General features: G+C 41.7%; 1 protein-coding gene across 1 annotated transcript in view; it reads left to right on the top strand.

The window, feature by feature from the left end:
• LOC121160217 overlaps positions 1-14637 on the top strand; it is an 85529-nt gene that overhangs the window by 23921 nt on the left and 46971 nt on the right. The window contains exons 6-7 of the mRNA XM_040985865.1: positions 5041-5151; positions 14381-14559. Of these exons, the coding sequence (XP_040841799.1) occupies positions 5041-5151; positions 14381-14559 (290 nt within the window). The remainder of the gene's footprint in view (positions 1-5040; positions 5152-14380; positions 14560-14637) is intronic.

The following is a 14637-nucleotide window of genomic DNA, read 5'->3' as shown; positions in this document are numbered from 1 at the left end:
CCATCCCATGCACATAAGCAAGAAGCTGGACTTGGCATGCAGAAGTCAGGACTCAAACCAGAGTGCATTTGGGATGCTGGTGTCTCAAGCAGCACCAGCTTCAAGCTTATGTTTTAATTCCATTTTCGGTGAACTCTTTGAAATATCTTCATATCACTGAAATAAGATGATATAGAAAGAAAATGATGAACACCTAAATGAGCAGCAGGAAAAACATGCTTATCACTGTTTTTTCAAAGGTAAATTGATAGAAGAAACAGAGGTAGAGTATTCTTCCATCCTCTGGTTCATTTTCCAAATAACCACAACAGCCAGAGCTAAGCTGACCCAAAACCAAGAACCAGGAGCATCCTCTGCTACTTTCCCAGGCCATAAGCAGAGAGCTGGATTGGAACTGAAGCAGCTAGGACTCCAACTGGAACCCATATGGGATGCTGATCCTTCCAAAAGAAGCTTAAGCTACCAGCCCTTCAAGCTGGCCCTTCCTTACCACCTTGAAATCTTAATGTTTAAAGGCATCACTTCTTCCCTTAAAAAAGTTTACAGATGTCATTTCCATCCATATTCTAGTACAGTAATTGTTTTTGTATTCAACTTGAGTGCTTTTGGTGAAAAAAATAAAGTCAGACATTAAAGCATTTGTAGGAAGGCAAAGTGACTAAGCATAAAATTCTTTTATCCAAGGGAAAAAATGTTTCATTCAGTAATTAGATATTAAAATGCAAATGCATAAATATATAATTTTTCTTGATGTGAATGGACTTCAACTAAAAGTTAATCAGTTAAGCAAATACATAAGTGACGATTAACAAACAATCACCTTAATGAGTAGGGAAGGGAGGGATTCATCCTCTCATATTGGTGGAATTTAGGAGGGAAAAGATGGAGCAGCAAATGGGGGAGAAGGATGTGAAGGCAAACTCAGGGGTGGAGAGGCAAGGATGGCTAACTTGGCAGGATGTCGCTGTCTACACAAACGCCCTTCAAGGGAGCAGGAGCAGCGATGTTACATCACTTCACTTCTGTCTCATCGTCACCATGCTAGACAACGTTTGATCACACGGTGACTCTTCAACTTTTGCTCTGTTTTTGAGAGAATCTGGCTTGAACAAAATCTACTCATTCATGGATTTTTCTAAAGGCACATTTCACACCATTCTACTTGCTTTGGCTTTCTCCCTGTCTTTCCCCTTTTCAGTTACTCCTTCCCTGCTTCCCTTACTCTACTTCTGGCTTCAGAGGATTAGTCTCCAATCAACAAAGGAATTTTCCAGAAATATGAAAATGAATACACTTTAAAAGTCAACGATTACAAGTTTTCTAAGTTGAGCAGGTTTTTGCAAAATATCCAAAACCTTGACACAAATTGTATGCCTTTCTTCAAACACAACGACAAGAAAGGATTTATTTATTTGAAAGTTACAGAGATAGATCCTCTAACCTTTGGTTCATTGCCAACAGTGATCAGGTCTGAGCTGGCCCAAAGCCGGAGGCTAATAGTTTCCTCCAGATGCAGAGCTCAGGTCTTTGGGTCATCTTCCACTGCTTTGCCAGGAACGTTAGCAGGGAGCTGGATAGGAAGAGGAGAAGCCAAGATTAGAACCAATACCTCCTGGGATGCTGAGTCTGCAGGTGGCAGCTTTACCTGCTATGCCCCAGCACCTTTCCCATGTGCTTGTCTTTCTAGATGAAATAACTAAAAGCAGTTCAATAAAATACTCTCACTTATTTTGCTTCTGATGCCTTTGGCAACTGCTTGGCTGAGAGAGTTAACTCTAGCCCATTCATTCAGATGAGGAATAAATGAAATGTTTTCCTTGTAAAGCAGGGTATTTAGGAGACCCTGGAGTTCTGTCACCGGAAAAGCAGAGGCATTTCTCCTGCAGCAGAAATGATACAATACAGAGTTAACCCAGGGTTTTCCTCAACATAAGAAAATGCTACTTGGGTAAGCTTCACGTGCCTGCAGAGTCTGTCTGTTTTGTTCCTGGTGCTGAAGGGCACCCCTTGAAAGGCATTGTCACATCCCATCTCCTAAATGAGGGGCTGAGGGACTTGAAAATTACACAGATTTCCAGCACTTCTGAGAATCTTATTCATACCACAAAACATTGTTCTGGGTGCACTAGCGAGACTTAATTACACACTGCCGATGAATAGATAAAGTGAGGTGACATGGGGGGGGGATGAAGATGATTACCCATAAGTGTACAGTGTGCTTGCTTATAACTTACGTAACTAATTGCCCACACCCGGCGAGCATTTCCATGCACATTTTCTATGGAAGCCTAAATGCTGGTGAGATCTGTTGGCATAAACAAAAGAAACAGATGTTTCAACTTTGATATCAATCATGTTTGAAGAAAAAAACTACACATTCAAGGGAAGGACAAACTACAGGGGAAATTATGGACAGGCCCAATTTTCTACAAGCTCTAGCATTTTAAAAGCTCCTACTATTGTTAGTTCAATTTATTTAAAACGAAACACACAAACTGCCATTTTGATTATAAGTTTTTCAGATTCCGCCTTTTGTGTGAATATGCATAAAACAATGGAGTAACTTAGCATTTAGCTGCTTATAATAAAGGCAGGGATGTGCAGTTTAAGTGTCTATGGAAGGGAAATGTAAATTGAGGAAATTAGCTCTTATTTCCTACCACCTCAAGCCTTCCTGTGCACTGTTGGCCAAAATTTCCATCTGTTCTCACGATACATTTCAAAGTAGGCCAACCGTCTGGTGTATGAAAGAGTCTCCTTGAAATGTCTCCCTCATCTGTTTCCTTAAGGCTAATCTTGAGGAGTGGAGAGAAAGAGAAAGGAAAGAAAAGAAGGGAAAGTGGGGAGGGAGGAGAGAAAACCTCAGGACATGAGTGGTGTGAGAGGTCCCTTCATGCCTCAAGCTCCCACCACAGTTGATGGATAAAGGCATAATTTCTTATTTGCAAGGCAAAAAAATACAGGAACACGACACACTCTATCATTACAGCGAAAAGCATCCAAACGAACTATATAATCCAGAAATAATTGTTCTACAAAGAGGAATAGCTTTCAATACTCCATAGCATAAATATACATAACACAACTTTTAAAGACAAAAAGAATTGAATACACATTTCTCTAGAGAAAATGTAAACGTAATCAATAAATGCCCCTATGCACTCATCAGGAGCAATCACCAGAAAAATGCAAATCAAAACATACAGAGCACTTCATGGCCTCTAGAACAACTCTGTCTAAATCAGAACAGTCAATTTCAGCAAGAATGTTGAGCATACACACATACACACCTATATATTTTTTCATTTGCATGCAATGGTAAATATTGTATGCCTAATACTGTGTTCTTTCTGTTACTTCCTTTAAAAAAAAAAAGATTTATTTCTTTTTATTTGAAAGAAAGATTTACAGAAAGAAGGAGATAGATTTTCCTTCTGCTCATTCATTCCCCAAATAGCTTGCAAAGGCCAGAGCTGAGCCATTCCGAAGCCAGGAGCCAGGAACCACTTCCTGATCTCCCACAGGGGACACTCAAGGACTTGAGCCATCCTCTGCTACTTTCCCAGTCCATAAGCAGGGAGAAGGATGAGAAGTAGAGCCACTGAGACACAAACTGGTATCCATGTCGGATGTTGGTGCCACAATTTAGAGGATTAGCCTGTTGAGCCATCGTGCCTGCCGTTTGCCCAGCAGTTACAGCGCTAGACATGCACCCAAGGAAAATGAAAGCCTGTCTCCATAAGAAAAGTTGTACCCAAATTGTCATAGTAGCCTTGTTTGTAAAAATTTTTTAGAAGTTTAACATTTCAATTGTCTATCAACTTGATGGGTAAATGAAATGCTCTAGATTCTTTCATGGGAATAATGTACATCAGTTAGAAGGAATACAGTACATAACATAGAAGCATCTTGGAAGCCTTAAGGTAAGTAGGTGGTGCTAAGCACTGAAAGACCACCTGTTATGTGATTCCATTTATATCAAAACAGTGATAAAGCTTAGAGACAGAGAGCAGGATAGTGGGTTGCTGAAGCTGAGGGTTAAAGAAACAGAAAGTAATCAACAGTGATAAGAATGCTGCCCATTAGAACATAGTGTTGGTTGCCCAACATCATGGACAAACTTAAAAGCATTCAATATCATATCCTAAATGATTATGACACAATAACATGTGAGTTATACTTCATTAAAGGTAATTTTTCAATAATGTTTCTCATGTAGGTAGTTCCGTTCAGTTTATAAAATGTTGTCTAAAAGCAAATTTGACTTGCAAGAGAACTTATTATTTAAACTGCAACAGGTCAAATATATGGGAGATCTCATTAAAAATGAATCAAAGTGGAAATGGGTCATTATGTGCTTTTTTCTTTAACCCTTGGAGAATACTAGGTTTGTTACCGTAATTGCAGATATTAGAAGGCCAGGAGATAAAAATAAATAACCTGTGCAAAGTTCCTCCTCATCTTCCTGAGTGCTTAGACTTAGGCTATTTTGGGTTTCTTTTCAGAGGTAGCTCAGAAAGGAGCCTGTTCAATAAAAGAAAAAAGGCAGCTCTTTATTTTCCTTTTCTCTGACGACTGCAAGATCTGGTTTTGCCACAACTTCATAAGTATTTCAATTACTTTCTCTCTCAACAATCCCCGCAGAAGAGCTCTGGTCCCTCCCCGCTTTCTGGAGATGAAGATATTGAGGTTAAGTGATTTTCTCAGGGTTACAAAGAGACCTCGCAGCAAAGAGGGAATGAGAAGTAGCGGTTCAACCTTCTGGAAGCTGAATAGATTGGGTTTCTGAGCAGCTTCGCTATTATATTGCAAAGAGGCCACGCAGCTGCCTCGCTGAATGTGCAAGGCAACGCATCCTCAAAATGAAAGGGAGGCTGCTGGGAGGAGAGCGTTTCACTTCTTATTCAGACAGCAGCAATTGTCTTCAGTGGGAAAGAAAAGCCCTTTAGGAGAAAGAGCTTTTTAGAAAGAGCACACACAGCGGGGCACTCAATTTAGGAGCCTCCTTCAAAGAGTCTGTTGTTGTGTCCCTGCCTACAGACAGCGCTGCGGAGGAAGCTGGACTCCAGATTGGGGACACGGTGCTGGCTGTCAACGGCACCCAAGTCACCAGCGTGGAGCACGCGGAGGCTGTGCACCTGGCGAGGAAAGGTAGGTGCGTGGCCGTCATGGACTCCAGTGGAAGTGAAGGAGCCGAGAAGCGCAGTGCAGGAAGATGAAGGGTGAAGAGTGGCTGCGGAGTAGACAGAAGTGCACTTTGCTCCCAGAACTGCTAGGAGATCCCTTGTGTTAATAATCAAACTATGGGCTTGAACCCCTTGCAGAAAAAGATTCTCGTTAAAAGAATTAGTGCGTTAATTCAGTTCCCTCCAACCTTTTCTCTTTTCTTCCTTTATTTCCTTCCTTCCTTCTTTTTTTTTTTGTTTCCTTTCTTTCTGTCAGTTTTTGCAGTTAAGATCCTCAACATTTTATTAATCGAAAGAAAGGAGAAAATGAAATAAAGAAATCACAGATTAAAAATGACCATGTATTCTCCCACACCCACTCGAGGCCTTAAGACAATCCTGACAGATGGAATCCACAAGAATAACCGTAAAATCTGGCCTGCACACACCTGTATCCATCCCCCCACATTAAACCGTGCAAAGGTTACTATCTCCTTGTCTCTGTGAAACAACTTATTTCTCTGGCATCATATTGCTAATCTTATCTTCCCACAGACCTAAAAATATGCAGAAGGTAAATGCTGTGTTTCATCATCAATTATGTAGAGTGGTTATCTGTCTGTACCTTCCTGAAGGAGCATGCCCACTTCAGGGCAAAACATATTTAAAAAGGGTGGGTTTGAAATAAGCCATATGTGCCAAGCAATAAGGTTAACCTGCCAAGCAGTGTAACTTCATTACATTTAACAGCCAGACACTGCTTTAGTACAGTACAGACCAGCACACACGCACATGGAGTCACTAACAAAGATTGTGTTGTGCTGAATTAAAGACAGACATTAGTTTGCATTTTGCATCTCTGTAAGATTTGGACTGGATGCACCAACGATCTAATGACACTGTTGTTGAGAATGTATAACAATTGCTTGCAAGTTTTACGCAGGTGTAAGTATATGAGAAACTGGAAGAATATGGCAATGATAGCACAGTGGCAACAGTGGTACAAGATAAGGGCATGCTACCTCTTGTTTCTGGGTTTAGCTATCCTTAGGTTTGTTCTCACCAACACTTGCTTATTTTTCCAGCTGAGTCAAAGAAAACCTACTTGATATTTCCACAACCAGTACTTTCGTTATTTTTCTCCAAGATTAATTCTTCCACATGCAAGCCTATTTGCTCTCTGTTTTAAGACGTCACTCTCAAGGCTTTCCATGTTTCATTTCCTTAGCCTTGTTGCTGGTAAGCCAGAGTTTTATACTGCTTCTCTGCTGCCTTAGCCTTGTTCCACAAAAAGACCCAGCCAGACAACTGTGCAGATCATGGCAGTGTGGGTTATGAGCAGGCAATGGGTGCTACCACTGTGGACCCTGAGTCCAGCTGAATGAGGGAGTGCATTATTCCTTACTCAGACATAATCTCCTACATAACCCTGGGACTAATGTTTTATAGCACAACTTTTAACTGAGAAACAGCACAGCCTATGACTGAAAAACACAGAGATTCTCTGAGATTCAGGGTCATTTGGAAAGATGTGAACGATGCAAACCTGGAATTAAGCCAAGATTGCAGCCCAAGGGCCTGTTCTCCCTAGAGAGGGGCTTGCTACCATCACCACCACATTTACCAGCACAGGCATCTGTGATAAGCATTTTCAGCAAAACTGTTCAGTAATCCTGGAGTGATAAGAAATAATTAGCAAAAACAAAATAGCCAAAAAAAAAAAAAATACATTTGCAATGGTCTATAACAAGCAATGTAAAATAAATAAATAAATGTAAGAGAAGCATTTGAAGTGAAATGTATAAATATGGCAAAAATGATAAAGAAAGATATATGGGACATTGTGCATGAGGCAGAAAAAAAAGCAGATATATAAAAGAATGAATTGTCAAGCATAGATTTAAGAAAGGTAATTGTTGAAACACGCAAATGCAGCGAATGAGCTGAACAACAGAAGAAATGCAGCGGAAAATTTATAAATACTCCAGAATATTTCTTGTGAAAGTCGAGGAAGAACCAGGAAAAAGGACCAGGAAATCACCAGGAGAGAGAAAGAAAGAATGATGTCGAACAATAATTAATAAATGCAGAAGGTACCATAACAAGAGCCAAGATGATACTTTTTCAAAGGTTTCTTTTTTTGTTTGAAGAGCAGATGTAGAGAAAGAGAAGAGAGACACATGGAGAGTTATTCTATCTGCTGATTTACTTCCCAGATTCCCATGAAGGCCAAAGCCGGGCCTGTTTGAAGTTTGGAGCCAAGAGCTTTTCCCCGGTCTTCCCAGAGGCCCAAAGACCTGTGCCACCCTCTACTACTCTCCCAGGTCATAAGCAGGGAGTTGGACCAGAAATCGGGGACTCAAGTCTGTGCCCATACGGGATGCCAGCACTATAGCTGAGGCCCAGCGCACCAGGATGGCAACATTTGAATCAAGAATACCTAAAGGAAAACAATGTAAATACATGGAAGGAGAAATATTTTTAAGAAAATAACACTCCTTTCAGAATTCATGAAAGAAGAGAGTGCTCAAAAAATTCTCACAGTTTGCTGAATATGTGTTAAAAACCTCATGTTGGTACGTGATAGTGAAATTTAAGAATCTATGACACATTTTTATTACTCAAGACCAAAAAATTACATCATTGCATATATAAAGAAACTGAAATCTTTTGCAGTCAGACATTTTAATAATACCACCAGATGCTAAAATACAATGGAATAAGATTTTCAACACACTAAAGGATATGGGACTTTCAAAATAAATAAATATTTTTTGGAAAGAATATTTCAGTGTAGCTCATCCCCTGAATGATCTCAATAGATAGCACGAAAATATGTAATGAAGTTCAATGTGCAAATATAAATTTTGAATCCATTTTAAAAAGAGAGAGAGCATTTTCCTTTCACAACCTGAAAAAAACTATCTACCAAAAACCTCTTCACGAAAAGAGAAATGTAATTACACAGGAATAAAAACATCTAGTAAGGCAATCTTGGATGCAGGTTTTGGAATTGAGAAGAAAAATGCTGATCATATCAACTGCTCTTCAGCACAACACCAAAGGTCTGATAGCACACATAAGAGAAATACATGCTATATGGATTGGAAGGGGGAGAGAAAGCCATTATTATTTACAGAATATATGATTACAATATAATCTGTGGACCCAAACCTAGTACTTATAAAATTCCGACCAAACCAATATATCCTTCCAGTAATAAGTATTATTCACCTAATGAATGACGAACCAAAATAAAAGGAAAATAGTATATAATACATTAGCAATGAAGCCATGAGGGAGTTAAGAATTAATCTTACAACACAACGAAGCACCTGAAAAACAATATTTACAACTCTATCAAGGTACATAAACCCAGCTCTTAATAACTGATAATATGTAGCATCTCTATGAGTGCAGAATGTCGTAAAGATCTTAATTCTCCTCAAATTAATCTGAACATCCAATAAAATCGCAAGTAAAATCTTACAGAATGTTTTTAGTAGCTTGTCTCACTTAACTTAAAAATTCTATGGAAGAATAAATGTCAACCAAAGCTGTATTGTTTGTGAATAGGGAAAGAAATGTCAAAACCTTTCAAGGCAGATTATAAAGTAGATTACAAAACCATGATGCTAAAAGTATAGTGCTGTCACAAGAACACAAAACAGCCCAGAGGAACGGAAAGAACTAGGAAAGTTTACAAACTGACATTTCAAATATTTATCAACATTTATTTGTGATAGAGGTAGCACCAAAAAAAAATTCCCAAGCTATTAAACTTTTAGGATATTACTTATAAAGAGAAATGGACTGGATTCATACTTTCATACTTATGCTTCAGACTTTATGTGATAAACAATTTTGATTGCATAAAGACCTCAATATTTCAAAAGAGAATCTGTAGGAAAACAACTCAGTAACCAGGGACATGCAAACAGACAAGATGATTGTTGTGAGCTGCAAGATCAGAAAACTAAGAACTCAGATAATAACCAGCTGTGCTGAGGATAAAAGGGTATAAGGTAATGAAAGCCTTAATATAGCACTCCCTGTACACAGACATTCCAGCCAGTAACCTGGCAGCATCCAGTAACATACCTATGAATCTTACGTATGCACTAGCAAACCACCAGATACCGCTGCAGAGACGCACGACACACAGTGTGCTGTGTTCTGTGCAGCAGAAGGGAACTGCAGCAATCTGGTGGCCCTCACCAGGAAAACGGATGAGTAACCCACAGCAGATGCCTAAGCTGAACCTCCACACTGCACGGCAAAGCCATAGCCAAGCTGTTTACGCACGTCAGCAGCACCATGCATAGATTGGAAGAATATGGAAGAAGGGAATGCAGAAGGAGGTAGCACAAAAGATTAACCTAATGCTGAATGTGTAAAACAAAAAGACAAAGAGTTGACACACACTTTCCTAGATCAAGCAAAATTTGAGAGTGTCAGTTGTGGGAAGCAGAGTGTGTGTAGAGCAAGCAGACGAAGAAAACCAACACAAAACAGTGCTGGCCTTGCACTCCAACAGTTCTGTGCTGAGAGCTGAGCGGGCAATGATCTTGCTCTCTGCTTCCAAGTCCCTCCTGAATGGAGTCCCCACTGTACACGTTTAGTTTCACCCGCGTCCTCAAATGTGTAGGCAGTTATGGTAAAAGCAAAACAACTCGGATTGTGGAGGCACAGTGCCTCAGTGAGAAGACCATAGGTGACCACAAAAGCTGAAGAAGGCAAAGGAAAGGGAAGAAGTAATTGGAATAGTTTTATTCTTCTGTGCTGCTTTCCTTATACATTTGATTTTGCAAGAGGTCCTAGAAATTGTTCAGGGTATTTTCTGGAACATCTGGAATTTGAAACAAGCTTTGGGGGATTCTCTTTGGAAAAGAAGTCACCAACGCAACAAAATAAGTCATTAAATTCACATGATATATAGCAGTCTTAGCATGAAGATTTCCTAAGAATTATATCAGGAGCTTGCTTTAAACTCTAAAGTTCCCACTTAAACTCATATATCCATCTGCACAAACTTTCTAAAAATCTGAGATCTTTTTGGTCATTGTATTTCTTCCCACAACCCACAGCCCTGTATTTTAAGTCTTGGTGACATCTTGGTGTATTGTTGGTCACTTCTTTCCTTAGATTGATCATCAAATCACTTTGCACAGAATGCTGGATTCTAAATCCAGTTGACCGTCAGTCTCATTCAGCAATCTTTTTAAATGCAGAATTGCATTTTCATCTGTCCTTCCTCACAGCCAACCCCTGAGCAGGGCACAACCCAGCATCAGAGCATGGCCACAGGGGTCACAGACATGATTGGACATCTCTTGGTGGGGTTAAGCTCCCGGGAAAAATGCCTTCGTTTAGTGCATCAGGAATGCAGCTCATGAATATTATAAAGTCTGATTTCACAATGAGTGAAATCTTCAGTGACATTCAACTTACTGACATGGACAAGTCACTTTTATTTGGCTGATGGGAAAACCATAGCAGGACATTTTAGAAAATAGCCAATGGCACACTGGAAACCACATCCCCACATGAATCTTCAGTGCAGGCAGATTTCCCTTACTCTCTAGTTTGGGGTTTTTTAGGCTGATCATCTGCAGACTTGGTAAACTTAAGATGAATCAGTAGCCGGCAGTAATCGGGTAAAAGTGAAGGGCCATCCAACCTAAACTGCCTGTGAGTCCCTTAGCACTCATTTGCTGCACTAAGTGTAGGTTTCAAGAAAATCATGCACATTGTGGGGCCGCGCGCTCGCTGCTGCCCATGGTGAAGCCCTTGGGGACACCATGCGTCTGACACATCGCTGGTCCACACCTGTGAGGGTGGTGGAGTTGTCTGGTGGCAGAGGTGCGATGGTGACACAGTTTTAAGATTGGTGGCTTAATAAAGACTATGATCCAAGGGGGAAAGTGTGAATTAGAAAAAGAAATTATTTTTCTCCTTCTTGTAACTGTAAATAACTCACCCACAACTGCCTTACTTTTGAAACTCTAAATCAACTTGCTAGGGAAAGTGTTTCTTAGATGGTGTCGCTTTTATTCTTAAGGATATCCTGAGCAGAGAACTGCATTTGTTAAAGGGATGGGCTTCAAACTCATTTGTCTCATGAAATTCAGTTCTCTTGATTTTCATCTCCAGGGACATGGACTATCCTCTCTCCCCATGCTTCCCACTCACCCCCACAAAGGAAATATGACCCCAGGGAGGACGACAATGATAATGTCTTTGTTGTCCTTGGGCAAGCAGGTACTAGAGAAATCAGGAGGTTGGGAGGAAAGCTAATAGCTTTACTGCTGAGAAATATTGGAGCTGAAAGTGGAAGGAGACGGGGAAACTCAATCATAGCTAGGGGAAAGAAGAAATACAGGACCGGGTGTCAATGTCTGCTCAGAAGAGTCTCAGAAACCGAGAGATGGCTGGGGAGTTGGGACGCACCCTGGGTCTCACGTCACCCGAGAGCTTATTGCAAATACAGCATGTGGGGCCTCTCGCCAGAGCTCCAGAATGAGGGAACACATCCAATCAAGCCACCAGATGATTTACATTCCTCCTTAGTCAGGGAAGCATTGAACTAAGACACAGGGTCCCAGGAAGTTAATATATAAATGCCACGTAAGCTAAGTGGTTTTAAATGCTTGTATATGACAGTTCAATACCTTTAACTAACACACACACAGGGAACAGTGACTATAGAAATAACCTTGAAGATAGTATTACAAGTCTAACAGCTGTGCAGTGAAAGCATTCAAAAGTCTTTCTTCCATCCTTTCGTTTCTCTTTTTAGAAAAATATACAGTACATGATTGTTATCTGTAGAACTATTCTGTAGCAAAACACCACAACTTGCAACTACTCTTTGTCACTTATTATTTGAGGAGACAGATATCCCTATTGTTATTGGACATTGCATAGTATAGATTTGCTTTTTAAAAATTTATTTTAATATTGATTATGTTGGTGGTGGGGGGGTTGTGGCCTCTAGAGATAGAGAGAGGACAGGGAGGAAGATGGGTGAGACAAATGTCTTAGTCTTTCCTCCTGGGTCCAACCCATTATGCATTTGTATTGAAACATCGCAAAGAATCCTGTAAATGTATGCTTTTGCATGGATCAGCTAAAATTTTTTTAATTACCAAAAAAGGACTTGCAATTTCATTGTGATCACATATACATTTTGAAGGCTGAAAGCAAGCCGCTCTTGGCAGGTGTGTCAGGTCCCTGTCCTGAGCAGACTCAGTCAAGTCTGAAACCACCACGGCCCACCAGCTGTTTGGCACTCAGGCAGTCCCCACATCTCAGAAACCTGTCCTGACCCTGAACGGGAGAACCTTTCTCCTATTACGATGACATCAGGCTGCAGCAAGACCATCTGTAAGCCTGCTCCAGGGAGAAATTTTTTGGTGCACTAAGTTATGCTTACGGCTGGGCTGAGACACCAGCTCAGCCTGATCGGTATCAGAGATACCCATATGCAGTTTGTGTAAGCAAGAGGCTCCTGACCCCAGGGGCAGGCCAGTGCAGCACTACACAAATACATTGGCAGATGTGTCAACTATGCATATTAGTCCAGCGGCGCAGTTCTTCAGGGACTAAAGTGCAAAGTCAAAGACATTTGTGGTTTGCCGGTCAATCTGGAGGATTTCTTCTCATTTTTCTGGATGCGTTTTTGACAGGAGCTTAAGGGCAGTTCAATAAATTAAAATGTATTTACATGACAATGAAGAATGATCTTGACACACAGAGAGTTATTTAATTACCAAGGTGCTTTGCGGGCTGCACCCGTGAAGACAATGTCAGCCTTTCCGGGACCAATCTTGATTTTCAGGGCCATGTGGCTCAGCCAGGAGTGATCCCGTGGGTTAGACCTTGTCATCCACAGACACGGAGTCTCCTCACTGACTCCCATTTCCATAGACAGCTCTAAACAGATCAGTAATGTCAATGTCAGACATGACGATGTAGTCAGCTCTGCCAAGGCCAAATGTCCCTCTTCAGGGAGGTGGCCTCCTTCTCGGAGGGATTGTAAATGAAGTCATAGCCCATTTGCAGTCTTCAAAGCGTGTCAGGGTTGCTGTCTGTCTGGATGACAGTTGGAGGCTTTTCTGGAGGCATCAAGAGTTAGCCTAAGACAAAAGTCTGTGTCCATACTGGTTGCATCAAAACACAGTAGGCAAACGGGGACCTCCTGGCAGCAGGGGTAGGGACTGTTCCACCCTGCCCCCCAGGCCCTGCACCATGCCAAGCCTGTAGGAAAGGAGATAGCACTAAGGTGCAGACGCAAGGAAGGCATTCCAAGAGCACGAGGACTGACTCTTACTCGCAGGGTTAAAACAACAACAACAGATTGCATAGAAGAGAAAAAAAGGAAACTGAAATGTTTGTGGCTCAGTCTTCCATAACTTAGGTCAGCTTCTGAGCCTATGAGCTTGTAATTGATTTGTAATGTAGTGAATGATTGATTTTATCTGTTCGAAAGGTGGAGAGGCAGAGTGGGAGGGTAGCACCCCCATCCACTGGTTTACAGTAGCCAAGGGGTTGGGGCAGACAAGGAGTCAGGAGCCTGGAACTTGGTTTGGGGCTCCCATATGGACTTCAAATAGCAAAGTGTTACAGCTGTCATCTGCCCTGCCCCAGGATGCAGATTAGCAGAAAGCTGGACTCGAATCCAGAGACTGTAACGTGGGTTGCTGGCAACCCCAACCACACGTTCATCACTGCACCAACTGCCTGCCCCCTGAAACTCATTTTTTGTCAAGACAATAGTCATGCCTTAAATTCTCCCTTTGGCTATCTCTAGTGAGGGAGGTGGACTGTCTCAAATAGAAGTGAGATAGCAAAGCCAAGCATCACCCACACTTCATCTGAGAGAGTAGAGATGTGGTCTACCAGTAGTAGAAGCCATGAACGTGGAAACGTCCAGAATTCAAGAGCACAACTGAAATACCTCTTAGGGTAGTTTTGCCCCCAGGAATCAGGAAATCTGCTGTCACTTGTAATTCGGCTCCTTCTGTGAGATGAGTCACTTTTCCTCACTGTTAGCATTTTCCTTGTAGAGTTGGACTTATCGAGGAGCCCTGGTTGCTCCATTCGACTCCATTTCTGAAACCTGTACCGTCTCCCCATCTACCCCTCTGACCCATCTCTGCCCTTCCCGTTGATTCCTGGGGATTCCCTCACCTCTCCCCTGTATATGCCTCCAGGTCCAGATGTCCTGACCCTGGTGGTGGGCTCTGACATCAGCCGCTGTCCCAACACCCCCTGGCCCACCTGCCGCGGCTACCTCCACAAGAGGACTCACTCGGGCTTCGTGAAGGGCTGGAGGAAGAGGTGGTTTGTGCTGAAGCATGACGGCTGCCTCCGCTACTACAAACACAGAAAGGTAGACTGAGGGCAAGGGTTGTCCTGCAGGGGGCGCCACAGTAGGATTCTGAGTTTGATGTTCTGACTTCTCAGCAGC

The sequence above is a fragment of the Ochotona curzoniae genome, unplaced genomic scaffold (genome assembly GCF_017591425.1).
Source record: "Ochotona curzoniae isolate NIBS_2020 unplaced genomic scaffold, NIBS_Ocur_1.0 contig_4501, whole genome shotgun sequence".
In the NCBI taxonomy this organism is placed as follows: Eukaryota; Metazoa; Chordata; class Mammalia; order Lagomorpha; family Ochotonidae; genus Ochotona; species Ochotona curzoniae.
Note: the sequence above shows the minus strand (reverse complement) of the source record. Positions and strands in the feature narration are given on the sequence as shown.